This window comes from Astatotilapia calliptera, chromosome 1, assembly GCF_964374335.1.
Source record: "Astatotilapia calliptera chromosome 1, fAstCal68.1, whole genome shotgun sequence".
Taxonomy (NCBI): domain Eukaryota; kingdom Metazoa; phylum Chordata; class Actinopteri; order Cichliformes; family Cichlidae; genus Astatotilapia; species Astatotilapia calliptera.
In genome coordinates, this window is record NC_137422.1 from 28,302,254 (window position 1) to 28,329,813 (window position 27,560).

At 40.8% G+C, this 27,560-nt stretch overlaps 1 protein-coding gene across 3 annotated transcripts; it reads left to right on the forward strand.

Annotated features, from left to right (window-relative positions):
* Positions 1-764: 764 nt before the first annotated feature.
* On the forward strand, positions 765-27,560 carry slc7a9 (solute carrier family 7 member 9). 3 transcript variants are annotated; one of them, XM_026171835.2, is made up of 13 exons: positions 765-1,143; positions 2,118-2,236; positions 11,778-11,925; positions 14,311-14,553; positions 18,458-18,583; positions 18,697-18,796; positions 22,770-22,814; positions 22,912-23,035; positions 23,699-23,802; positions 24,051-24,147; positions 24,395-24,544; positions 24,969-25,143; positions 25,285-27,560. In XM_026171835.2, the coding sequence occupies exons 2-13, from the start codon at positions 2,132-2,134 to the stop codon at positions 25,344-25,346; spliced, it is 1,479 nt and encodes a 492-aa protein (XP_026027620.1). In that variant the 5' UTR covers positions 765-1,143; positions 2,118-2,131; the 3' UTR covers positions 25,347-27,560. The 3 variants fall into 3 exon arrangements, with proteins under 3 accessions (XP_026027620.1, XP_026027629.1, XP_080155911.1); XM_026171844.2 differs by having other exon boundaries at positions 765-1,134; XM_080299785.1 differs by lacking the exons at positions 765-1,143; positions 2,118-2,236 and adding an exon at positions 6,584-8,004.

Here is a 27,560-nt window from a genome sequence, read left to right on the forward strand (position 1 = left end):
CCAAAGGGTCGTAAACGCAGGAAGCTTACATCAAAAGCACAAGGATGTGTCTGTGGTAAAAGACTACAGCTCCCCACCTAGAACCTCGAGAATCTGGGGGGAAGGACAGTGAAATTTCTTTCATCAGAGTTAAAACAATGTACAAATGGTAAACATAAAAATGACAAACATTTAACAATTCACTCTGACAATATACAAAGCTTTCTCATTTTTAGCTTGATTCACTCATTTCATGGAATATTAATGTCTGTAATAGAATCTGTGGATGTCATAATGAAGCAAAGATTTGTATAATAATATCTGAAGGTATATTTAAAGGTGACCTAGTCAGAGCTAACTTTACAGCCTAAAATACATGTTCTTTCAGAGGTAAAAGAACATGTATAGTGGAAAGGGAATGTCAAACATGAGCACACAAACTCACAAATGTTCAAGCACACAACTGCAGGGGTGTCACATATCCTTATCAAAGAGGCATTGTGAAGGAAGTCAGGCTAGGTAAACTCAGAAGGAAGGAATTCTTTCAGAGTATCAAAAAACAAAACAGAAAAAAACGTAATAGGTGTTTTGGTTGTGTCACTTTTAGTTTCTTACTGGGATTCTTGGAGTGCTCACTGAGTAACAGATTAAGTGATCTCCCTCAAGAAACAAAAGGGTATAAATTAAATGAAATAAAGCTTATCATGTGATTTTCTTTTTTTATGGTTATAGTATTGCCGTCAGACTCTCACTATATTCTTACTCTCAGTTACTGTTTTACAAAGTTGGGGAGCTGCATATGTATAAAATTTTGCTATTGCACAATATTATGAGTTAAGAAAATCTGCTGTGTAATTCAAAGCAGTACCTTTTTAAAGCTTCTGCTCAATAGATTTCATGAAGCTAGAACTTCGCCTTAACCCATCCCCCTTCTCATGTAGAGCTGTCCAATCACATTTGGGAACCTCCCACCAGAGGAGTTACTCAGTCTCATGGAGATTTTTGTTTTTTCCCCCCCAATTTTCATCAGACATTTCTGCTCTACTTCACTGAACTTAGCTTAACATAATTTGCGTGTTCACAATACTGCACCTGGGTTTGGAAAAGCTGCATTCAAGGTTCATGGACCAACATTGAGGTTTTTGTTTTCTTCAAGTAAGTTAAGTAAGTTAAAACATGTTTTTTAAATGTGCATTTCTTTATAATCATGTATTACATAGTATGTGATAGTGGTGATGCAGAGCTACTGTTAAATGTAATTACATTCAAGCAATTCTTTCCTACAATTTGTATTTAAATATTATCACTGAGTGTCAGAGTAAGACACATTTCCGCTCTCCCCATTCTTTTTATAATGTTTGACTTACTGCCGGTCTGTACCAGTTCTCCTAGTATGACTAAGTTGGAGTCTATGTTTACAATAGTAATATATTCACAGTTTTTCCCAGTTAAAAAGCATATGAAGCATATGAGCTGATCATTACTGCACTAAAGAGCACCAAATCCAAATTTTACAAAATCCAAATTTTACAAATCACAAAAAATCACTAAAATTAACCCTTTGACTCTCAAATAGTTAATGAATGTTAAGGATTACAGTTAATACAGCTCTAAGGGACATTTGTTAAAAATTGCTATTATATTTGTTTAAAAGCTCCACACAAACAATGCTTACATGCTGAATCACCTTATAATAAACTTAAAATCAACCCAAAACCCTTCTAAAGATATTTCAGTGATCTCTTTAAGGCTGTTATTGAGCTGCTCTATTGATGATTAGTCTAAGATATCACTGCATGAGGTTAATACTGTAGTGAAACTCTTTAAAATCAAAATTTGTGCAATTCAGCCATATCTGTTCCTGGTAATGTAATTAAATCTGTAAGATTATGGGAATCAATTTGTGAACAAATTTAGTTTTGATTTGGCTTTGAGTGGATTTTTAGTGAGCTCTTGTTTCTGAGAGTCACTGTGTATCTTGATGAAAGGGAACATTTACTGCCCATGGAAGAGCATAGTTTTCCCTCTAAACGTTATCATGTCATGATAACCTTTTATAGGGACAACAAAGATGTGTTTCCTGTAAAAGTTAATGTAAGTGGTCTGTAATGTGTGTCAACACTTATGTTACCTCATAGACCAGTGTGTTGCTATGGATGAAAGTGGAATAAGGAAGAGAAAGGAGTCACAGAATGGCTCCACTGACCTTACCAAAGACAACAAGGAGGTGGTGAAGGCCGTTGCCCTTCAAAAAGATGTAAGTATGAACCAGTGTGCTTGACTTTTATATACATGCAGGTTCCTGAGAACAAGTCTCACTAAATTTTCACACTAAAGGATCATCCTTACCTTTTACAATAATAGAGCCTTGGAACTGAGTACCAGGCAGTACCACAGCAAGCGTCTCTACAGATTAACTCCATAATCATCCACTCAGCAGTGCAATCCAGACGCCTAATAAGCTCCATAAGACCTAAAATAAACTTATGGGAACTGAAAGGTTTTCTCAGGTTAAAATAGGATTATTATGATAGTCGTTGCTCTCATCCTGGAAAAGTCCATTCACACATATTTTCCTGCAGACTTCTGTAATTCTCTTTCTGGCATAAAGAAAAGTCACTGGCTTTGTATCTTTATATCAAGCCCCACCAGATCGCTGTTTATTTTAATAGATTTTTAAGATTTTACCCAATGTTTGCATCCTTATATCCTCAGGTAGGGCCCTTCTGGGAGGGCCCTAAAAGTGACCACACCCTAGGCTTTAGAATGACCTACCTGAAGAGATAAGGCTTGGAAAATCAGTTACTTTGGTCTCTTCTTTAAACACATTTTATAGACTTGTTTTTATGTGATATTGCTTTTTTATTGCTTCTTAATTCTTTTATTATATCGGCATTTACAGTCATGGTAAAAGTAACCCTCCATCAATCCTAATTCAAGCAGGGCTCGCAAAATTTTTCCAGTCGGGCTACCAAAATCTAACTCAGCCCTGCCCGTCGGGCTATCATAGGAAGGAAAATATATGTCTATGCTTTTGCATTCTTTCGCCAATGTAGCTGAGTAATTATGTCATTGGCATCGATGAGCCACTGTCAATATGTGACATATTGAAATTGCGTTTGAATTTGCGCTTGTTTTTTGCTTTCACTTTCATTTTGCAATTGTGCGAACGGTGTGTAGAGAGCAGCAGCACTGATTGGTGAGTGACGATTAATTGCGCACCAATTCCTCTGACATCGTCTTATCACTCATTAGCTTACTATTCAAAAGTGACAAGTGAAATCTCTCGCAGCAAGCTTAAACATGTGAGAGGTTGAGTGTGCAAAGAATCGCTGACCGTTATGTAAGTACGTGTGTAAAAGCAGCAGGATTTACGCTGGTATTTTAGTTCTGCTCAGCCAAATAAGACAGGTCAGGGTGAAGAAGGGGCAGCCAAAGAAAAGCTTACCACAAAACGGAAAAGTTAGGACAAATCAGACTATGAGGCAAAAAGAAAGCGCAGCTTTTTTGGTTTCATGGACAAAAGAATTTCTGTGGCTGGAATATGACAAGCTAAATAACATGATGTTCTGCCAGGCGTGTTGTGAGTTTCATTTGATTTCTGAGTCGACAAGCGCCTTTGTTACTGGGACCAGTAATTTTAAGAAAGACCCCATCAGAACCCATGAGAAATGCAAGAAATGCATTATTGCCCAGTCTGCAGTATCTTTCCCAGAACAAACAGCAATTGCAAAAAAACATACTAAAAATAAACCAAGCACAACAAGAACTCCTGAAAAAGCTGTTTAGAACAGCGTGCTATATTGGAAAGAGTGAACTACTATTGGCAAAATTTAGCAGTCTTTGCAAACTTCATAAAGCAAATGGCCTAGATCTTGGTTCCACTTGCCTCTTACCCGTGACTTCAGTGGAAATTTCAGATTCAGGATCTGACACAGACTGATTCTTACAAGTTCATAGAAATTTCTGTTCAATTTGAACCAAGTATTTGAGTTGATGGTTGTAATTTTTATACAGTTGTTGTGATTTGTATTTTAACATTTTTTTTGATTCATTTTTGTTTCCATTACAATATTATACATTAAAGTATAATATTGTAACGGAAACAAAACATTAAAAAATTGCTTTCTTTTTTATTCGGGCTACTAAATTTATTTTGGGCTACCAAAAACTGAAGAATGCCTGCCCGAATGGCTACCAGAGATTTTGAAATTTTGCGAGCCTTGTCAAGACAGCAAAAAAAATATCCAGTCCTTACCAGGTACTAAAATGATTTAAATAAACATTAAATGAACAAAACACATAGCATATTATACTGTTTCATTATTTATTTACCAAAAACTGAGCCAAAATGCAGAAGCAGTTTGTGGACAAACTAAGTACACCCAATGATTCAGTATCTTGTAGAACCACTTTTATTTGCCATAACTTGAAGTAACTATTATCTTATTGGTCTCTCACATTATTGTGGAGGATTTTTCCACCTAATTTTCTTTACAATATTGCTTCAGTGCTCTAAAGTTTGTAGATATTTGTTTATGCAGCTTTTCAATTAGGTTCAAGACTTAGACAGGGAACTTCAGCACCTTGATTAGTTTCTTTTTTCAGCCACTTTGTTACAGATTTGCTGATGTGTTTGGGGTCATTCTCCTGGTTCATGACTCACTTTTGGCCAAGCTAGCTGTTGGACAGATAAATCTGACTCTAGAATACTTTTGTATACAGGAGTTAGTGGTTGACTAAATGACTACAAGGTGCCTAAGTCACCTAAACCATTACCCTTCCACTAGTGTGCTAAATATTTGTCAAAAGTTGTTTGTGTTGATATGGTGTGTCTAAAGGACATTGTTCCCTAACAATTTCACCTGGCAACCCATGCAACTTTTCAAATTTTAGCTGTGTTGTCATGTTCTTTTTAGATACAAAAGGCTTTGTGTCACGATCTGAGGAGACAGACCGTGCGGTGGTGTGTGTGGTGGACCCCGGTGCGAATACAAGAGAGCAGGTTTCAAACAAAGCAGAAATACTGTGACTAAACTGAACTTAAACTAAACTGGAAGCAGATACTGATAAGCTATGAAGACTAAGAAAATCATGAAGATGACTGTAAAGACTGGCCGTGAGGACATGGAGGGTGGGAACACAGACGACGCAACACAGACTGCATGAAACACAGAGACTAAATACACATGAGGGATGATCAGGGGAAGTGGCCACACATGGGAGCACAGCTGACACACATGAACCTAAAGACAGGACAGGAGAAGTGAAACTAAATACACTGACATTGAATACAGACTTTCAAAGTAAAACAGGAAACATGGAGATTAGACATGACATGAACTAAACATAACCACGCATGACAGGTAGACGCACGAACCAGGGAGACTGAGTACAGGGAGATGACATAAACAACTAAGAAACAAAGGGCTAAACAGCACCCTAGAAATTAACTAGACGAACTAAGCTAAAGCATAAATGAATACAAAAGATACATAAAACTCAACACGGGGTCACACGACCCAGGACCATGACACTTTGTCCTTCCAACCCTTCTACACAAACCATGTTTGTATAGTCTTTTTCAAATCGCACTGTCATGATCCGCAACATTTAACATGCTAGCGGAGGCCTGTGGATTCTGAGATGCAGCTCTTGTTTTTTGGGGGGTCTTTTTTCACCTTAGGGTGAATTTTCTGGAATATTCACTCTTGAAAACATTGGGAAGTGTCTTGAAACCTCAGATTTATTGGTAGTAATAATTGATTCTTTAACATGTTTACTAATGTCTTTCCTTTACAGCATTGTGTTATCAGACACTTGAATGCTTCAGACCCACAACTTGACAATGTTTCTGCTCTTAGAAGTGGTCATACTTGCTGATGATCAGTTAATTGTGTAAAAGTGTATTTGATCATTGGCAGTTGGCTGGTACTCAATTCTCACTGAATGAGGTATACTTAGTTTTCTATTATTATTTTTTTTTATATACTGCTTTTTGAATTTTGGCTTAATTTTTGTTAAATAAATGAAAAAGTATAATGTTTTGTGAAACCATTTTTTTCCTATTATGTTTTGATAAAAAAAAAACAATTAGAATTGAAAGAGTGTGTAATTTTTATTTTATTTTTTCATATTGATTGTGTGACATTCCTCCTGTGTTCTTACTGTTAGTGGAATGTAAGCTGAACTAGTTAATTATCTCTTTGGTCCCACGGACACTGGTCAGTGACCTGGATTCAATAACCCCAGGATGTGTCGTTCCTGTTCTTCTTTATTAATCAATACAATATAATAAATATAGTATCAAGTTAGGTTTGCCTTTAGCCAGTTTACATTACTCATGCTGGTTTACTTGTGAAAATGTAATAGGATTAGCCAAATTCTTGGAAAATACTAACTGAAAACTCAGAGGTTGTTGGTTGTTGGTTGTTGTGTTGATCTTTGGATCCTCCTCCAAAATTATTATGATGATATCAGATCAACACCAACAAAGGGATATCAGGGTGTGTGCTGACATGCCTCTGAAACATTGTGGTCAAGGTGGTGTCTTTGAATGTGCAAACTAAAGTGGTGGTCATCCTTTTTATGAAGACGGGACCATACTCTGTATCCTCCCTTACAAGATGCATGCAAGGGTACAAAAGAGAAGAGTCTGCCCCTTTGTTGGACCTCAGATTCAGAATAAAAAATGTGGTTTCACTCTGGTTGAGGAACATTAAACCAGCTCTTTGCTCCTCTCAAGGATACTTGGGAAATTTCTAAACAAGTATAGAGATGACAAGCCTCTCTGTTTTTTTTTTCATGACTGGGTAAGGCTGTATGAGATCCACAGAAAGATCTGGAACACTTTCGCAGTGATTTAGACAAAGTACAAGTTTAGTGTATTACCCTTATCTCTAGCCTCATCTATCTATAGTGACTAAAAAATGAAATTACCTATAAAAGTGACATTGCTGTTTGTTTTCACATGTTGTGAGATGTGAGAATTTTGTCTTTAATGATAAGGGACTTCTTCATCTTTAATTTAGTCTTTAGCAGCTTACTCTGCCTCACTCAACGTGGCAATGTAATGATATCTGATTCAACCAGTTCTTGAGTTTGTTAACTGCTGCTGTCAACCAACTTAAAATCAAAATATGACACGGAAATGGTGCATCAACTATTTCCACTATTATTTTATTTATTTATTTATTTTTTTGCCTGTCCCGTTTGGCTCTTTTGCCATCAGAATTATTGTCTAAAGGCAAAGAAAGATGCCCAACGGATTTACTTTACCAAATTGACCATCCCAGCCTTGCCATAATGGTCCATTTGATTCACCTTTTATTGTTTATTTTATTTTCACTTGCTGAATACGGGACAGACTTGACTGGGGGAAAGAAGGGGAGAAAGAAAGAGGGAAAGGGAAACAGCTGAGAAGAGGGACGGGGGAGAAGGGCAAAAGACAAAAACCAACAGAATAAGCAGGAAAAAAAAAGAAAAAGAAAATGCATATATCGATCACCTGGATCACCTGTTGAGAAAGAAAAAAGAAAACAAGCAGAAGAGAACAAGAGTAATAGAATAAACAACATCACAATGATATATGGGAATATGACAGTAAATACAAAATATTAAACATTATTGTGCAGCACATAAGATCAACAGAACACAGTGTGCTTTGAGGTAGGAGCCAAAAAGGGTGTAGTTTGTGGGTGTGATCACCCGTGTGTACTAGAGATGGACCGATCCGATATTACGTATCGGTATCGGTCCGATACTGACCTAAATTACTGGATCGGATATCGGAAAAAAATAAAAAATGTAATCCGATCCATTAATTATCACGAAAGCAGCTCACAAAACTTGCAACACGCCGTAACTCACCTCAGAATGTTAGCACGTCGGAGCAGTAGGCATCACGTGATAGAGCGGCTGTGGCATGCGGGACCTGTCGGTGGTCTGGATAGCATGTGGAGCTTCGCTAGCAACCCGGCATTTCATCTCCGACAAAGTTATCCCCGAGAGAAGTAAAGCAAGTGTGTAAGTCCATCTCTGAATGTTTGTAAAGCATTCCTGCGTTAAGCTTAACAAACGATATATGGAACGACTGCCTCTTCTCGCTGCTACTTCAATCATGAAACTGCTTAATGATCAGCTGATCGGCTTTTCTGTCGCGAGTCCTTCTCTCTTGTTTGTTTTTGGCCCACTTTGCACCAGAAAGAGGAAACCAGCGGCTGAACAACAGCAGCACGTTTAAGCTTGATAAGCTGTTGTTAGAATGTATTTAATATTACTTTCTACTCGAGGATCTTTTTCTACGTAGCTGACGGCTGGTAACTGTGCAGGGGCGGATCTAGCAAAGTTTAGCCAGGGGGGCCGATAGGGCATTAACAGGGAAAAGGGGGCACAAAGATATACTTTTCTTTCTTATTCTCATTTAAAATGTCTAGCTTTTAATAAATAATTATCTGACACCCAAAGTTTTAATTTGATGTAAAATGAATAGAAGTCAATTACTGTATATAGTGACTATTAAGTCTAATATATATATACCCTAGTAAGCTATAGTACTTTTTCCTTTGGGAAGGTACCATCTGTGCAGTCTGCAATTTTGTTGAAGAAAGATGTTGAATCTATTTAATATTTCTTGAAAAATAATTGATTTCTGTGCATTTTTTTTTCACACTGCATCAAATTAAGGTTGATTACGTTGATTAAGCATCATGAGGTGGAGTGTGAGGGGTGGTTCCCTATTTTTTATTTATTTATTTTTGTTGTTGCTGGGAGTTGGAACCCTATTAGTTAGGTTGCTTAATATTTACGCTAAGTACTCTTTAAAATACCAGAATAGGGAGGATGGTGTAGGTTTAAGTTTATTAGATTGATCAGTATTGCTGAACTATGAAATATTTTTTTTTTGCATACAGGTATAACAGAATAGCTTTAGTGTAGTTGTTGTTTTAAACTTGAGTATGAACTTATACAAAATGCAGCAAGATATTTAAAAAAAAACAGTTTTGTTGATTAAAAAACATTATATCGGATTCATATCGGTATCGGCAGATATCCAAATTTATGATATCGGTATCGGTATCGGACATAAAAAAGTGGTATCGTGCCATCTCTAGTGTGTACACCTGTGAGCATGGACGCGCTTGTTTTTTTAAAAGGGTCCTTCATGTAATGATCTGCTAGAGGGTGTGGGGGGGCCACAGCCCCGTCCTCCAGGGCATGAAGCAGGTATGAAGGAGATCAAAACTCCAGACATCCAGAGGCCCTCAGAACACAAGAGACCAAGGAAGACCAACAGAGGGGCAGCCGCGCCACTGTCCCAGAAAGAGCTGAGGAGAGTCCCAGATGAGGGCTCACTCAGCAGCCGCGGAGCAGAAGCCAGGGGGGGTTGCAGTGACGTGCCCGTGAGCTCCGCCGGCAGCCAGCTGTGCCTGAGTGACCGAGCCCCAGGCCGAGAGGCCGAGGGCACCCCACCTCCGAAGTGGCCCGAGCGAGCCCCAGGCTCCAGGCCCCGATAAGCGGCCGCCAAGGAGTGAGCCGGTGTGTACCCGGACGCCCACCCCCAGACACAAAGAACCACCAATGCACCGACACCTGAGGGAGTCCGCCACTGGCAGGGGAAGTGGTGGTGGGGGGAGATAGGCGTCCAAACCTTGGAGGGCCTGAGATGTCCCCAGAGAGGTGGCGTCTGACACCCAACCTGACATATAGACACAGACATACAGGCACACACAGATACAAACATCCATTCCCACCCTCATGCTCTCATATGCACTTACTCCACACTCAACCAACGTGGAGACAGACATAAAGAGACGCTGTACACACAATCACACTCCCCAAGCGTACTCTACGAACCGGGTCTAGGTACCCTTGCCCCTGGAGGGGGAACTGCACCCAGACCCAGGTGGTGTTACCCTTTTCCCTGCGGTGGGGGGAGGCAGACCGCCCCGACTCCGCAGCAGCAGGGAGGCCCCACACTCCAGACCGCAGTCGGACGGCCAACTCCTCCTCCTAGCCCCCCCGCTCCAGCAGGCCGCAGAGAATGGGGGTGAGAGAAGACTCCAAACCTCCCTCCACCCGCTCATTGTAGTGTTGATGCATGTGTGTTCTAAGGTGCATTTAAAACCCAGGAGGGCATGGAGCTACCTGCCAGAGAGCAGCAGGTAAGCGCATAGTCCCTCCTGCTAGCCCTCAATGTCTACGTGTATTTAAAATTGAGAGGTGGGCAACGACGCCAGGGGTGAGGTGTACACCCTGATGGTAATTTGGATTCCGTGTATCGTGCCCACCCCCAAGATCCTATATGTATGTGTAATGAGAGTGTGAGTAATGTGAATGTCTAAGTTGTGGGATAAAATTGAGGCAGAGGCAGCCAGAAGGGGACAGAGGGGGGGGGGGGGGGGGTAGCCTCCTCTGCACCCTGGTGACATACCCCTACTCCAAGGCCCTGCATGTGTGGGTGGTTGTGGTGGAGCGGGAAGAGGGAGGCAGCTGGAGATGGGGAGGGAAGGAAGGGAGGGGCAGGTAACCCCTCCCTGGGGCCAGCTCCCCCGCTGACCCCAGTAGGCACCCCCATACTCCGCGACCCGCCAGGGAAAGGGGGCCCAGGCCCATCCAGACTGGGGCCCAGTGCAGCAGCGCCCCCCGGCTCCACAGAGCCCAGGACAGTCCACCCAACCCCACCACAGAGAAAACTGCACCCACACCACCATCCACTCATAAGACAATAGACGCCCAGGCTGAGATCTTCCTCCACCTCTCCTGTATCTCCCCCTCCTGCAGAGAGAGTTCCTGAAGAGCGGAAACCTCCTGCAAGATGTGACAATCTCCCCCACCAGTTGAAGAGCCCCCCAGGTGGCTCGACGCACCGGCGGCACCCTGCGCCAGGCCCCCATGCACCCACCCGCCCACAACCCCGGCAACACACCAACCAGGACCCAAGATTCAGAATGAAAAATGTGGTTTCACTCTGGTTGAGGAACATTAAACCAGCTCTTTACTCCTCTCAAGGATACTTGGGAAATTTCTAAACAGGTATAGAGATGACAAGCCTCTCTGGGTTTTTTTTTTTCATGACTGGGTAAGGCTGTATGAGATCCACAGAAAGATCTGGAACACTTTTGCAGTGATTTAGACAAAGTACGAGTTTAGTGTGTGAATGTGTGTGTGAATGGGTGGATGACTGGATGTGAAAAGCGCTTTGGGGTCCTTAGGGACTAGTAAAGCACTATATAAATACAGGCCATTTACCATTTAGTGCATTCTTACCCTTATCTCTTGCCTGATATACTTATGGTGACTAAAAAATGAAATTACCTATAAAAGTGGCATTGATGTTTGTTTTCACATGTTGTGAGATAAGATAAGATAAGATAACCTTTATTAGTCCCACACGTGGGAAATTTGTTTTGTCACAGCAGATGTGAGGATTTTGCCTTTAATGATAAGGGACTTCTTCATCTTTAATTTAGTCTTTAGCAGCTTACTCTGCCTCACTCAGCGTGGCAACGTAATGATGTCTGATTCAACCAGTTCTGGAGTTTAACTGCTGCTGTCAACCAACTTAAAATCAAAATATGACACGGAAATGGTGCATCAACTATTTCCACTATAATTTCAGATCCCAAGAGCTGAAGCACAGCCACGCATTAAACGGTGTTGCTAAAAAAATTATTATTTTATAATATAATTATGATGTTATAGAACACATGGGAATGATAGTTTCCTGAAAACAGTTACTGACATTAAATAACTGAAAAAACACATTAATATTTTTTATTTTCCATGTGCTTGCTTAGGTTGGTCTGCTGAGTGGCATTTGTCTCATTGTGGGGACTATGATTGGCTCAGGCATTTTCATTTCCCCAAAGTCTGTTTTGCTGTACTCGGGAGCTGTGGGACCTTGCCTCCTAATCTGGACTGCTTGCGGCGTGTTATCTACTCTTGGTGAGACCAACATTTTAACTCATATTTCATTGTATTCGGCAACCAGTTCTGTTGCTATATCAGGAATCTAATATTCTTTTCAAGTCATGTAGACAAATAATGATGGTCAGAATAGGAACAAGCTCACACAGTATCACCTTTTGTTTTCTGCCAGGAATATAATTTTTCATTGTGGAAGATGTTTTTACTGGCTGTTGAAGTCAAAATCGTTATTGTGAGGATTTTTAGTGCACATTAGTCTTCAGATTAATTAAGCTCGCGTAAAGAACATCGTTGTTTTATCACTCAGACACTGTGAACTGTTTGATGTGAGAAAACAATTAAATGGGGAAAAAATAACAAAAGATGTCTGATCTAAGTCAGCTAAATTTTTGTTTTGTACTGTTTATACTAGCACACGCTATTTAGTATGGCTTTAGTTTGTATTTCAGTTATGTTGTATTTAGATTTTGATTATTGTAGTTTGACAGAGTTTTATATAAAATGGGTTCCATCTAATCTGGATTTCCTGAATCTAATTATATGGATCTGAAGATATACTTTCTGGTCAACCTAACTTGAAAGCCCAGAAATTGGGTGGCACACTGGTGAAGAGTGTGTGTGTGTGTGTGTGTGTGTGTGTGTGTGTGTGTGTGTGTGTGTGTGTGTGTCTACATATCTATATCTCTATATCTCTATATCTATATCTATATAGATATACACTCAACAAAAATATAAACGCAACACCTTTGTTACTGCTCCCATTCCCCATGGGATGGACGTAGAGACCTAAAATTCATTCCAGATACACAATATAACCATCCCTCCCAAACAGTGGTCACAAATCAGTCCAAATGTGTGGTAGTGGGCACATCTGCTATATTGAGATAATCCATCCCACCTCACAGGTGTGCCACATCAGGATGCTGATCTGACATCATGAGTAGTGCACAGGTGTACCTCAGACTGCCCACAACAAAAGGCCACCCTGGAATGTGCAGTTTTTTGCGCTATTGGGGGTCTGGGGACCCAGAACCGGTCAGTATTTGGTGTGACCACCTCATGCAGTGCAACACATCGTCGCATGGAGTCTATTAGATTGTCAATTGTGGCCTGTGGAATGTTGGTCCACTCCACTTCAATGGCTGTGCGAGGTTGTTGGATATTCGTGGGAACTGGTACACGCTGTCGTATACGCCGGTCAAGCACATCCCGAACATGCTCAATGGGTGACATGTCCGGTGAGTATGCTGGCCATGCAAGAACTGGGACATTCTCAGCTGCCATCTGCCCTGAACAATGTGAACCATGATTCATCCGTGAAGCGCACACCTCTCCAACGTGCCAGACGCCATCGAATGTGAGCATTTGCCCACACAAGTCTGTTACGGCGACGAGCTGGAGTCAGGTCAAGACCCCGATGAGGACGACGGGCATGCAGTTGAGCGTCCCTGAGACGGTTTCTGACAGTTTGTGCAGAAATCGTTTGGTTGTGCAAACCAATTGTTCCAGCAGCTGTCTGGGTGGCTGGTCTCAGACGATCTTGGAGGTGAACCTGCTGGATGTGGAGGTCCTGGGCTGGTGTGGTTACACGAGGTCTGCGGTTGTGAGGCCGGTTGGATGTGCTGCCATATTCTCTGAAACGCCTGTGGAGACGGCTTATGGTTGAGAAATGAACATTCAATGCATGGGCGACAGATCTGGTTGACATTCCTGCTGTCAGCATGCCAATTGCACGCTCCCTAATTGCTTGTGGCATCTGTGGCATTTTGCTGTGAGACAAAACTGCACATTCCAGGGTGGCCTTTTGTTGTGGGCAGTCTGAGGTACACCTGTGCACTACTCATGATGTCAGATCAGCATCCTGATGTGGCACACCTGTGAGGTGGGATGGATTATCTCAATATAGCAGATGTGCCCACTACCACACATTTGGACTGATTTGTGACCACTGTTTGGGAGGGATGGTTATATTGTGTATCTGGAATGAATTTTAGGTCTCTACGTCCATCCCATGGGGAATGGGAGCAGTAACAAAGGTGTTGCGTTTATATTTTTGTTGAGTGTATATCTATATCTATCTATATATCATATATTACATATATTTCTGGAAGCACAAGCACCTGCAATGTAATGCAAAAATTTAGAAAAAAACAAATTTGAAACCATTTCTTTTGATCTTATTAAAACTAAAATAAGAGGTGAAGAGCATTGAAAATGAGAGCATAAGAAGCAAGGGAGATATAATGACAGCGATTGAGTGTGCCAAGCATATATGAGTGTCACAGACATGCAAGGTTTCTTACCACTGCTTTGAATACATGAACTCATACAAAGTTTTGAAAGTCCCTTCTTCTGTGTTGTTTTACAACTTTCCTTTCTGTGTTTTTGTGTGTGGCTGCATAGGAGCACTGTGTTATGCTGAACTTGGAACCATGATCACCAAATCAGGCGGCGAGTACCCCTATTTCATGGAGGCTTTTGGCTCTATTGTTGCCTACCTTTACTCCTGGACAACTATTATGGTGTTAAAGCCTTCATCCTTTGCTATCATCACACTGAGCTTTGCAGAATATGCCTCTACTCCTTTCTACCCTGGCTGCTCTCCACCTCTAATTGTCACCAAGTGTCTAGCAGCAGCGGCTATATGTAAGTTCATGCTTAACAGCAATAAACTATACACAAGTACAGAGTCACTTTAGAAGGTCATACATGACTATACTTTATAATGGAAACCACAAAGTGATTGTGAAGACAATCGGTTTTCAGGCCACATTAGCCATTTCAAGCTAATGTGTGCCTTACTTTGTAAGGTGTCCAGAACGATGTCACTCTCCAATTTGCAGATGTAAAAAAAAAATACTTTTATTGAAATTAAAATAATTAAAGCCAACTGTGATGCCTACACACAACTCAGACCACACAGTATTCTTACTATGGGTTTTGTTACGGATTCAAATATTGGGGATGGATACAAGAGGAAAAACCAAAATAACAACACTGGTCCGGCCGGGTTGAGTCAAACGATGATTTTAATGATCACACGCGTGGGAGATGGACACCGTACGCAGACAGCATCAGATCTCAAAATGGTGGAGCATTGATCAAACTCTTATAGCCTCTAGTGGCCCCCACCTAATCATAAAAGCCTAAACATTCACATTCTTTCTCTCACACAGCGCCTAAGCTACGACCTTGGCTCCCTGTTTATCTGCTCCTGCTGAGATGGGGCAGAAAACTCCAGTATGTTCTGTTCTCTTCTAATCAGACAAATAAGGCGATGACTTTCTGCGAACAGTATTTCTTATAACTCAGCAGTATAATGCATCATAAAACAATATCATTCATTCACAATAAATCAGCAGTCTAATGTAATGCAAATCAGTTTAACAAATGCAATAGTTATCACCTTCTTCTAATTCAGGAGAATAATGCAAACTAAAACTACATAATAATTCACAATCTTTAATTAGGGGTATAACATGGCATAAAATAATATTATAATCCCACAGTTTCTTTTGTTTGTTACGCTTCCACAGTGTTTCGGGGTAAACACTTTCCAGCTGACTCCACTCTCCTGTCACCAGCTCCTTCTCACTCTGTCAGCTTCTGGCTGATGTACAAGATCGGTCACTTTACCCCCCTTACCTGCAGGGACAAAACGGCCAGCCCTCCATTCGAGGTGTCTGTTTGCAGGACAAAAAGGGAGGAAAAAAGTTAGGTGTGGGGACCTCCCCAAAGAAGGGCTTCTTCACCTACACAAATGCCGCCTGACACCACTCCATCCACTGGACCAGATCTGGTTCACCCTTCCGGGCATGAACTTGTGGTAGTACATGGGCAGGCTGTGATGGATGCTGTTTTCTCCATCTTTGGGTGCACCTGTCCGCCCCCAAAGTGGTACCCCAAATACTGGACCTCCCTCTGTTCAACTGCACACTTCTTCAGGTTGGATGTGAGCCCAGCTGCCTCAGGGACTCCAGGATCCCAGCCACCCATTGCACATGCACAAGCATGACTATGGATGATAACATCTTCCAGGTAGGCAGCAGGATATGAAGCGTGTGGACGCTACACCTGGTCTATGAGGCACTGGAAGGTGGCTGTGGCACTGAACAAGTCAAACGGAAGTGTTACAAATTGGTACAATCCTTACGGAGTGGAGAAGGACATTTTTTTTCTTGGACTCTGCAGACAAGGGAATTTGCCAGTAGCCCTTGGTTAAATCCAGTGGCATGAAAAATTCAGCTGTGCCTGACTGGTCCAGAGCCTCGTTGTCCTGGGGCATGGGGTAGGCATCACATCGTGACACTTCATTCACTTTGCAGTACAATACAGACCCATCTTTTTTGACCACAAGAACTATGGGGCTACACCACGTAGTGTGTGACTCTTCTATTATCCCCATTTTTATGTTCGGGTGTGTTTTATGTTCAGGTAACCTGTATGGCTGTGAACGCACCGTCACACCAGGCTGAGTTTCAAAATGGTGCTCTATGAGAGGTTCATACAGCCGGACAGGGGGCAAACACATCTGCAAACAACATCTGAGCCTTTTCTTAACCAGGCTCACCAGAAAGTCGGTTTCCACCTCTCTTCATGCTTGCACAATGTTGAGATGACATATTTGTGTGGCTCTTCCCCGACCGCACCACCTCACAGTTAATGTCCCGTAATCATCGTGTCCTTGTCACTTGGTGAGTAACATTAAGCTTAAAGAAGGAAGTAATAAAAGCACTTTGTCTCCTGGTGAAAATTGCCTGAGTCAGCGGTGTTGACGTTCCCGGATCTGGAGTATATTTTCCCCTGATAACCTCCTCAAAGTGTGCAGCTTTGCTCTCAGGTCCAGGATGCATTGAATCTCATTTTTGGCTTGGACCTTTCTATCAGTTTTCTTTAATCAGGTGCAACATCCCCCGTGGCTTTCTGCCGAGGAGTAGCTCAAAGGCTGAAAGTCCTGTGGAGCCCTGGGGAGCCTTCCTCACTGCAAATAACAAAGGGTCTAACCAATGACCACAACTGCATTCATCCTCGTGAATGAACTTAAAGTCTTATTCAGTTACTCCACCAACCCGTCAGTTTGAGGGTGGTAGACGCAGGTCTGAACAGATTTAATGCCCAACAATTCCTACAACTCCTTAAGTGTGTGAGACATGAATGATGTGCCCTGATCAGTCAGTAAGCTTTGGTGATCCCGACTCAGGAGATGACCTGAAACAGATAAGCATTCCAGGAGGTAATACCCAGAGTAGACCATCCACCGGATAGCCATTCATATTGCATCCCTGGCAAATTGTTCCCAGAAATAGGGGATGCGATAGGCGTGAGTTATCTGCAGCCTTAACTGTATGCATTTTTCCTTTAAATTTTATATGCAGCGGTACAATGGGAAACTTGCGAAGATCCCCATGACCACAGTTCACCTCATCCACTCCGCCTTCACTAGTAGCCCATTCGCCATGGGGCATTATTGAAGGCAGAGTGGATTCGCCACCAGGGTTTAGTGGACCAGGGTCTGTGTACTATCCATGTCCACCAAAACCTAGCGTATACCCCCTTGACACCTTACTGGAATGCTGTATGTCCCTCTTTGACCAGGGGAGGGGTTTGGAGCCCCGGGTATGCGAAACACCTCAACAGACACTCCCGTTTCAGATCCCGGGCGCACTCCTTCCAGCACTCCAGGGCCTGGGCAAGCAGACCAGGTAAAAATTGGTTTGTTGCATGAAGCATCTGCGACCGCTCCACTGGGGAGGGGTCGGGGAGCCTCTGTCTGAGTGCTTGCATGAGCTGTGGTCTGGTAACTGGCTGGCTATGGCTCTCTGCTCCCTTGGTCTGCGCAGCCAGGTGGTCCTCCGCAAGTGTGACCGCAGCTTCCAAGCTTGCTGACCGATGGGAGCAGACCCATCGTGCCATTTCCCTGGGCAGCCCTTCAATGAACTGCTGCAGAACCACCAGTTCATGGTGGTTTCCCTCTGACGGCCTGGGCTACAGCCACCTCACTGCTGTGTCATTCAGTTTCCAGGACCACATGAACAGTTGTTCCACTACCTTCATCTGACTGTCCCGAAACCGTTCATGATGGTCTTCCGGGGAGAGGCCCAAGTTATCCATGATGGCCCAGCAGATGTCGTTGAAGCTCTATCGTAAGGCCAGCGGCAGGCTCATTTGATCCTTTCCAGAGAGCGGAGGCAGTAGTCACGATGCTCACTCTGCAGGAGGCCACTGTTATGCCTCCAGCGTGGCTTGGAAGACCCGAGGGTCATCACCCTCTCCCATCCAGTATATCGTCACCGCCAGTAGATGATTGGGCAGCAACAAAGTGACCCTCAACAACCTCTCCAACACCTATGTCAATACTCAGTCTGGTCCTGAAGTCTCTACAGTTGCTGCTGCTTGCTCCACGTGCATTTGCACTCACATTCACACCTTTGGTCAATTTAGAATTATCAGATAAACTAACCCCCTAATACCAAGTCTTCTTCGAAAAATGTGTTTAATTATAAATGTATAGGTGGGAAAATATATGATTACATTTTCTGTTTTTTTGCAGTGATCATCACATCCATCAACTGTTTGAGTGTCAAACTGGCAAGTTATGTGCAGAACTTCTTTACTGCAGCCAAACTTATAATCATTCTTGTCATAGTTGGAGCAGGAATCGTTCTGTTGGCACAAGGTCAGTCTTCTTATAGATCTATACATACAACTCTGTCTTTAAATGTTTGTGTTAATAAATGTTAACCAATGTATAACCACTAACATTATTGTATATTATGTATTTGTGTCTAGGAAAAACAGAGAATTTTTCAAATGCTTTTGATGGCACTGCAACATCTTTTGGAGCAATTGGACTTGCATTTTATAATGGGCTTTGGGCTTATGATGGATGGTAATTATTTACTTGGTTTCATACTTTCTCAGGCTATATGTAATAATATGATGAGTACTGCTCTTCTGAATTCAAATAAGGGGCACCATCCTCAGCATTCAGAAAAGAAAAGAACAAAACTGTTTTACAGCTTTGTTTTTAAAAATGACATACTTCAAACTGCTTGCATTTTATCTCAAATAACCTTACTGATGTATCCAGATCAGGCAGCATTCAACAAATTACACTAAAATATTTTTAGTAAGCAGATATACACCCCCCCCCCCCCCCCCCACACACACACACACACACACAACATATTATATGTAATTAATTAGTTAATGAAATAGTTATATCAAAATGCAGGAACAGTGTATGAAAATTGGAATACACTCCATGATTCAACCCCTTTTGGCAGCAATAAATTAACTTAGTCATTTCTTCTATGACTCTCAGTTTCCTTCATCATTATAGAGGATTTCTGGCCCACTGCTTTTGCAATACTGTTCAGTTCAGTGAGGTTTTGGGCATTTGTTTATGCACGACTCCTACCACAGCTTTTCAGCTAGAAAGGGCTGAATTTTGACTGAGTGACTGATATACCTATATTTTTTATTTGTATTTTTCACTCATTCTCTTGTAGTTTTGCTGGTGTGGTTAGGGTCACTGCTCTCTTGCATGATCCAATTTGGCCAATTTTAACTGTTGGATAAATGGTCTCATATTTGATTCTAGAATGCTTTGGTATATAGAGGAGTTAATGGTCAACTCAATGACTGCAAGGTGCCCAGGTTCTGTAAAACGAGCACAAATCATTACCGCTCTACCACCTTGCTTGGCAGTTGGTATGAGGTGTTTGTGCTGATATAATTTCTTTTGTTTTTGGCAAATATTCTCCACTTTGGTCTCATCTTTGAAAAGAATATACTTCCAGGAATCTTGGGTTTTTTTCAGATGTATTTGCAAATCTTGCTACCATATTTTATTAGAGAACTGAGATATTTTTCTGGCAACCCTTCCAAGCAAAGCCATACTTGTTCAGTATTTTTCTATTTGTACTGTCATCAACTTTAACATTGAACATGCTAACTAAGGCCTGTAGAGACTGAAATGTAACTCTTCGGTTTTTGGCAACTTCTGTAATCCTGGGAATATTGGCACTTGTCTTGAATGTTTCCTACTATAGATTCATGAATTTCAAATTGCTTGCTTGCTTTAAAATGTATACATGGCTTATAACTCTTCTGAAATTGACAAATAGTAAAGTTGTTTCCCCAGTATCTTTACTAACTTCTATCTTTACTATCTTACCTCCTCAGTGTTGGGAAGATTACTTTTAAAATGTATTCCACTACAGATTACTGAATACATGCCCCAAAATGTACTTTGTAACGTATTCCGTTACGTTACTCAATGAGAGTAACATATTCTGAATACTTTGGATTACTTAATATATTACCATGCTTTTTTACAACTACATGAATGTACTATTGCTGTGTGATTTATTACTGAAGGTTACTCGCCATGCCAATAGCAACTAGATTTTTAAATCTTAATATAAAATGAGTAACAGTAGGTGGACATTAGGTATAGCTGCACTTTTTACAGTCATCTCGTATATAAAACTATTCCGCGCGTATATAAAACAGGTCCGCGGCTCCAAACCATAGTAAAGGGACCTCTGGCTAATACGGGCTCGTAGCTGAAAACTAGCTTTACTTTGTTGTCAACTTTGCTAGCGAGAGACAGAGAGAGGTGTTGAAAGGCTGCTCCTAAGGAACTTATTGGTTTGGAGGAAAACACGAACACAGTGTACAGTCGAGTCTTAATAGCTTACTTACAACTGGGCTTGTCAGGCACTCTTTTTGGCTGCAGTGGTTATTATTATATTTACATGCTTCCATCTCCCACTTCTGCTCGGTGACAGCTCGTACTTTTCCACTCTACTTTTTCTCCCCCCCTGGCGCTCACAGACACATAACTATGGCGTTATTTTTGTGCCAGTATTCTGAGCGCACGTAGAAAAAACTTTGCAGGTGCAAGTGTCGCATTTTGAGGAGAAATTTATTTTGAGTGAAGAAAAGCTAAATTTGAGTGAACAAAATTCATTGCTGCGTGCAAAAAAATGTATTTCAGTGTTTGCTATTATCCATACGCACACACAATAGCAGCCCCTCTTGCTCAGTTTTTGCATTTGCGCTTGCCCTCAATGTGTTGCTTGCTCTTTCAACTTTTCTGCCCGTGCGCGCTCAACTCTTTCTGTACACCATTATATTTGTGCCACAAAACCAGCCAATCACAGTCTTGGATGCAAGTCTGTTTTGGTCTCCAATCAGCTCAAAATGACGAAATGCAATATCCCAGAATCCATTACGTCCAAAACTCAAACAAGGCAGTGGCAGAGGAACACAGAGTGGCGGAGTTTGAAATATTACTCTTTCTGGGTCACAAAATAAACTTTTACGATATTTTCAGGCAAGAATAGTGCTGTGTAAACTTGAAATATCTGCTTGATTTATCAAGACATCACATATTTGCATAAGTGCTCTAATGTTTTCGGAGATGCCTGTTACCCACTAGCTGACCGCATAGCTGGACTGGCCATTGGGGCATTTGCCCAGTGGGCCGATGGTGATTTTTCATTTTTATGGACCAGGCGAAGCAGAAGCTGAGGCTGGACGGACTCCTCGGGCCCCCCAGCTGACGAAGAGATATGCTGGCTGCATTCACATGACATCTTACAGTTATCAGTCCAGAAGCAAACAGGTGTTAGATGTCCTGAGGCAGGGACCAGCTCATTCACTTCAAGACTCATGTTGGCTGTCATAATAGGCTCTAAAACAGAAAGCCCTGTTTCTACATTCCTCCTTTCAGTCTCAATCAATGACTTATCTTTATGGCCCAGATAAGCTGGGTCAGCCACAGGGAAAACAAGGATTACAATATTACCCACAAAAACATGACTTAAACCTTCATGGATAAGCTCCTGGGCAAACATGAAATATTCAGGTATGAATCTAGTTGATGAGAACTGACCAGCATGATAGTGGTAATGGTACATTGACTTGGGACCATGCTTGAGGTGGACTGTAACTCAAGGGTGTTATGTAGAGTGTATGGAGAAATGGGTACAGATAATGCTGTGCTAGCACCCTTAGCTGAGACAGGTGACATTTTAGGCTGTGTGCTGGTGGTAACATTATCCTTGGAACTCAAAACCTTGTCTAATAATGTGCTCACAGAAACACAGGAGAATTGTGTCAAGTTAACTCCGTGAGGGGACACCACATGTTCATTAACAGTAGAATTGTATCCCCTGGTCTCAGCCTCCCCTGGTTTCTGTGGGCGCCCGTGTTAGCAGTGTCCAAGCGTTTTGTCCCCCCCCCCTCTTTCATTCCACGCCCACCCTGCAATGGCTCTGCGCCCCCCCCCTAGGGGGCGGCCCCCACACTTTGGGAAGGTCTGGCCTAACATATGAAACAGGAAAGACCGTCGTGTAGTCCCTTTATTTTAGCAAAGTAACTGTATTCTGAATACCACCTTTTTAAACGGTAACTGTAACGGAATACAGTTACATGTATTTTAAATACGTAACGGCGGCACATGTATTCCGTTGCTCTCCAACACTGTTCCCCCTTGCCTCTGTGTTAACACACACCTGAATGATCCAGACTAGAAAACTGCCAAAACTGCCAGTGATCACTGCAGTGTAGTTTATTAGCAGCACCAGTTGGTATTAAACCTTTTAATTTCCATGGAAAACATGATTTAGTGTCATTCATCTGAGGTTGTATTTAAAGGGCAAATAAAACATGAAAGACATAAAAGAATAAGTTACTGCTACCGAAGATGCTGAAGAGGCTAACTCTTTTTCTGTTTATTAGGCCAGAAAAACTGGACTTAATTGGGTTACTGAGTATGTGCATATACATTTGAGTCCAGTGCTCTACTGAGAAATATGTATCATATATTTTCTATTTCATTACTTTTACAGGAACCAACTAAATTTCATCACAGAAGAGCTAAAAGACCCATTCAGGTAAAAACAGGCCTTAAAGAGACTCTAGTGTTAAGCAATAACTCACAAGGCATTGAATTTTTTTTAAAATACTTTTTCTTTTGTTGATTAATTTCAGGGACTTGCCACTGGCGATTGTTATTGGGATTCCTTTGGTTACTGTGTGCTATGTTTTGGTCAATGTTGCTTACTTCACTGTTATGACCACAACTGAACTGCTTTTGTCTCCAGCGGTTGCTGTGGTAAGGATAACACTGGTCAATAAGCATCTTGCTACTGGGATTCACTCACCTATACTTTAACAAATGTTTACTTAGTGACTGCAAATCTGATAATCATTTTTATCTAGCTAGTAATATTAGTTTTTAGGTATGATGTTTCAAGTATTTGACAGTTACAGTAACTGGATAGAAAGGATGATGTGTTTCAGAATTTAAGAAAAAAAGTTTGGTTTCGAGAAAAGTGAAGACAAAATCAAAGAAGGTTTATTTTTGTGTTGATCCTGAAAAAGCTGCTGACTTCTCAGCTTGCCCAGCCTAAGTCACCATTAATGTGAGATGGACACGCTTGTAAAATGGAAACAGCTAAGTTTTCTCTGAGTACAAAACAAGCTTTCTGCAACAATAGCTGACTGCAGGGTCAAGACAACTGTAATGTAAAGGATGGATGCAAACAACCAAGGAGCTTTATTACAACACTGTCTGTAATAAAAGGAAGAGATTGTATTACTTTTTTGGTGGGAGATAGGAAATTAGACATAGTGATATATAATATTGATATTAAAGTGTCAAAATCAAGCTTCATATCTTGAATTACTGTAAATAACATGACAATTGTAAATGAGCATAATAGCCCCTTGTTTTCACACCTTGTATTTTCTGAAACATTAGTTTGTATTTTTTTAGACTTTTGGAGACAGAGTCCTTTACCCAGCATCTTGGATTGTTCCTCTCTTTGTTGTCTTCTCAACATTTGGTTCTGCCAATGGAAGCTGCTTCACTGCTGGCAGGTAAAAGAGACATCTATTACATATTGCATGTCATGCTGATAGTTTGGCATAATCTAGATTATTTCTGTCAGTACCTTTAGAGCGGTTTGAAGTGCATATTTATGTATGTGTAAAAATGAAACAATATCTGAAAATGAAAGTTAGAATCCTGAAGGGGATGGAACGAAAAAGCAAATAAAAAAATACAACAAATTTATAGCAAAAAGAAAAAAATTAATAATGTAAACCTAATGTTTTTTGCTCTACAGATTGGTCTATGCATCTGGCAGAGAAGGACACATGGTGAAAATCTTATCCTACATTAATGTGAAACGCTACACTCCTGCTCCTGCTCTTATATTCAATGTGAGTCTTACGCATTAATGACTCATTTTGTATGCATTCTATTTGGCCTCAGATGATCAGCCATCTATTGTTTAAAACGTTATATGTCCTTTCACGGTGTGTTGATTACAGATTGTAAAAGTTTTAAATGAGCCCAAAAACCAGTGTCATTTCAAGTCCTATAAATTTTACATGGATTCTCAGATAAACAATACACTGTGTTGTTTCACTACATGGCATTTCACTGTTTAATTTTTCTCTGTTTTAGGGTGTTTTGGCTATTTTCTACATTATTCCAGCAGATATCAACACCCTCATTAACTACTTCAGCTTTGCTCAGTGGTTTTTCTATGGGCTGGCAGCACTGGCTCTCATAGTCATGCGCTTCACTAGAAAGGACCTGGACAGACCAGTTAAGGTGAGCCTAGTTTATCTTTTATGCTGTTTGGCACAAAAGATCATTTTATTCATTTTGATGCCTTGTTAATTTGGATTGACAAACCACATCATACAAAAAATGACCACAATCAAGCCTTGAGATGAGGATTTATTTTATTTATTTTAACAATACCTAGTTAACAGAATAGTTATGATCAGTAATAGAAGGTCAAATATATACTTGATTTTAGAAAATTTTATCAGTTTTTTAGAAAACATTTCTATCTGTTTTGACTCGTCTATGCAGTCAACAGTAATTTCTGTTTTATTTGTTAGTCAGCCATATTTAGCTTTTGTCTCAAAATGTAGTAGTAAAAGTTATTATTTTTAAGTGTTACATCAAATATTAGACAATCAAATACATAAATCAAATACTTCCTATGTACTTCTCTGTTCCCTTGAAGATACCGGTGGTCTTAGCAGGCATCATGGTCCTGGTGTCCTGCTACCTGGTCTTGGCACCCATCATTGATCAGCCAGAGCTGGAATACCTTTACTGTACCATCTTCATCTTCAGTGGTCTTATCCTTTACTACCCATTTGTCTACCGAAAAGTGAACTGGGGGCGCAAAATCATGAGTAAGTTTATATTTTTGACTGTAAAAATTTAAAATATATATGTTGAGAAGTATGTAGAATTATATGATCAAATATTGATATGAAATGATGATTACTTAAGTGCTTGTGTTGATTTGACCTCTAACTTCTGTTTCCTGATAGGGCCCATCACTATGCATCTCCAGCTGCTAATGGATGTAGCTCCTCCTGAGAAAACTGAATGAGAAGGGATAACGCGTTTCGGTGTCTACGGGGTAATGAAAAATGCTCTGTCTAGTTTTGGAAACAGGAAGTGTGCCTAAAGGCTTAGAGACACATTTTAGAGCTCACTTCTCTGCAAAAGTAGGATGAAATGAAATAATTTAAATTTGTTGGTTCAGGGCTCAGAAATTGTGTTTATATAGAATGACTGCAGGATACAGTGGGAGTATCTGCAGGATATTCCAGAAGTATATGACATATAAACTAAAAACAGATGAAAGGGTACGCTTTCATCTGTTTTTACTTTTAAAAATTATATACTTGTGAACTATACACACACACACACACACGTACACACACACAATACACATACATATTCGGGGTGCAACAATCCATGTATCGTTATTGAACTGTTTGATACAGTGCTTTCGGTTCGGTACGCATATGTATCGAGCAATACAAAATGTTTTATTTATTTTATCAACTTTTCTTCTGACGATGCTGTCTGTGTTGAGCGCTCAGTGGATCTGCGCTCGACTTCTCTGCCTAGGCTGTACTGTCTAGCGCAGATCCACTGAGCGCAGCGCAAGCTAGTGAGACAGAAGCTAAGCGCGTTGCAACATGGCTACTGCCTCAACGCTACCTGAAATTGAACCTCCCCCACCCTCATTCAGATCTGGTGTTTGAAACTGTTTTGGTTTTCATGTGAGGTATGACCCTGAAGGTAAGCGCGTCATGGACAAAAGTAAAACAATATGTCAGATGTGCCATGCAATGCTCAATTACATTGGTGGGAACTAGTGCGTTAGCGCAGTTAGCTCGATAACGTGTTGACGCCATCCAGCCCGACGCACGGAGTTACTCGTTAACGGAGATTTGCCTCGTTATGCCGTTAACGTCATTTTAACGGGATTAACGCTGACAGCACTAGTGGGAACACAGCGAATATGACTGCACATTTACGCCGACATCATCCTAGTGCAAAGACAAGTGGAAGCAGACAAAAACAACAAGCACGCATGCTACAAACTTTACCTGAGTCATTTAGACCAGCGGTGCCCAACCTCCGGGCCTCGGACCAGTACCGGTCCGTGAATCGTTTGGTACCGGGCCGCGAGAGTTGAGGCTCATGTGTGAAATGTATGGGTTTCAGGGTTTTTATTGGTTTTCAGCGTTTTTTTTTGTTATCGTTTTTATCGTTAACTCGGTTTTCCTGGGTCTTTTCATGTGTGTTATGAATAAATCTTCTTTTTTCGGTACTGGTACTAGTTTTATTTTGTTGTATTTATCCGCGACACCTTAAAGGCCGGTCCGTGAAAATATTGTCGGGCATAAACCAGTCCGTGGCGCAAAAAAGGTTGGGGACCGCTGATTTAGACAGCCGTTAGCACATGATTCTCCTTATGGGGACCTGATATGTTTAATATGCTGCTGAGAGTATACCCTAGAAGAAGCGTATAGTACAGTTTTTATTTTGGAAAGAGCCATTTCTCTGTAATAAATTCTCTTTTCCAAAGATGAGTGATTTCTCGATCAGATAGATTAATTTTTTTTATTACTTTGTTTCAGCAACATTAAATTTAAAAACTGTACCTTTGAGTTAAAATATATATTCATAATTTTAATAAATGACAAATTAAAAAAGCATGAACATTTTTTTGTATCGAAAAAATATCGAACCGTGAATTTTGTGTATCGTTGCACCCCTAATACACACACACACACACACACACACACACATATCACACACACATATATATATATATATATATATATATGTATGTATATATATATATATATATATATATATATATATATATATATAGCATTGAGCAATCTATATATATATATAGATTGCTCAATGCTGAGTTTAGCAATCACTGTATTGAGTAACTGTTTTATTTAGCCACACTGCAAAATGTTTTTTATTTGGTCAAAGATCACTTCATGTAAACCTATTGGGATTTTGAATCAACACTTGAGCAAAGGGAATTGTAAACATTTTAATTGTGTTGTAAAGACAGAAGCACATGAAGACTTGCAGATGTGTAACTTTTCTTGTTGTTCCCAAACATCAAAGATTTGTAGATGTTTGTGTATTGATTTTTAACAATGCTTTCCCCCCCTGAGTTATACTGTAATGAGGCTGTATTGTGTTTACATGATGGTTAAGGAAATTATTAATCTTATTGGTCATGAAATACACAAAAAAATAAAACGTTTGTGATTACAGCAAA

Excerpts from the sequence above, each read along its gene's own strand:
- slc7a9 (XM_026171835.2), top strand. The coding sequence starts at position 2,132 with ATGGATGAAAGTGGAATAAGGAAGAGAAAGGAGTCACAGAATGGCTCC. Across the intron at positions 23,803-24,050 it reads AGCTGCTTCACTGCTGGCAG|ATTGGTCTATGCATCTGGCA; the intron begins GTAAAAGAGACA and ends TTTGCTCTACAG. Across the intron at positions 24,148-24,394 it reads CTCCTGCTCTTATATTCAAT|GGTGTTTTGGCTATTTTCTA; the intron begins GTGAGTCTTACG and ends TCTCTGTTTTAG.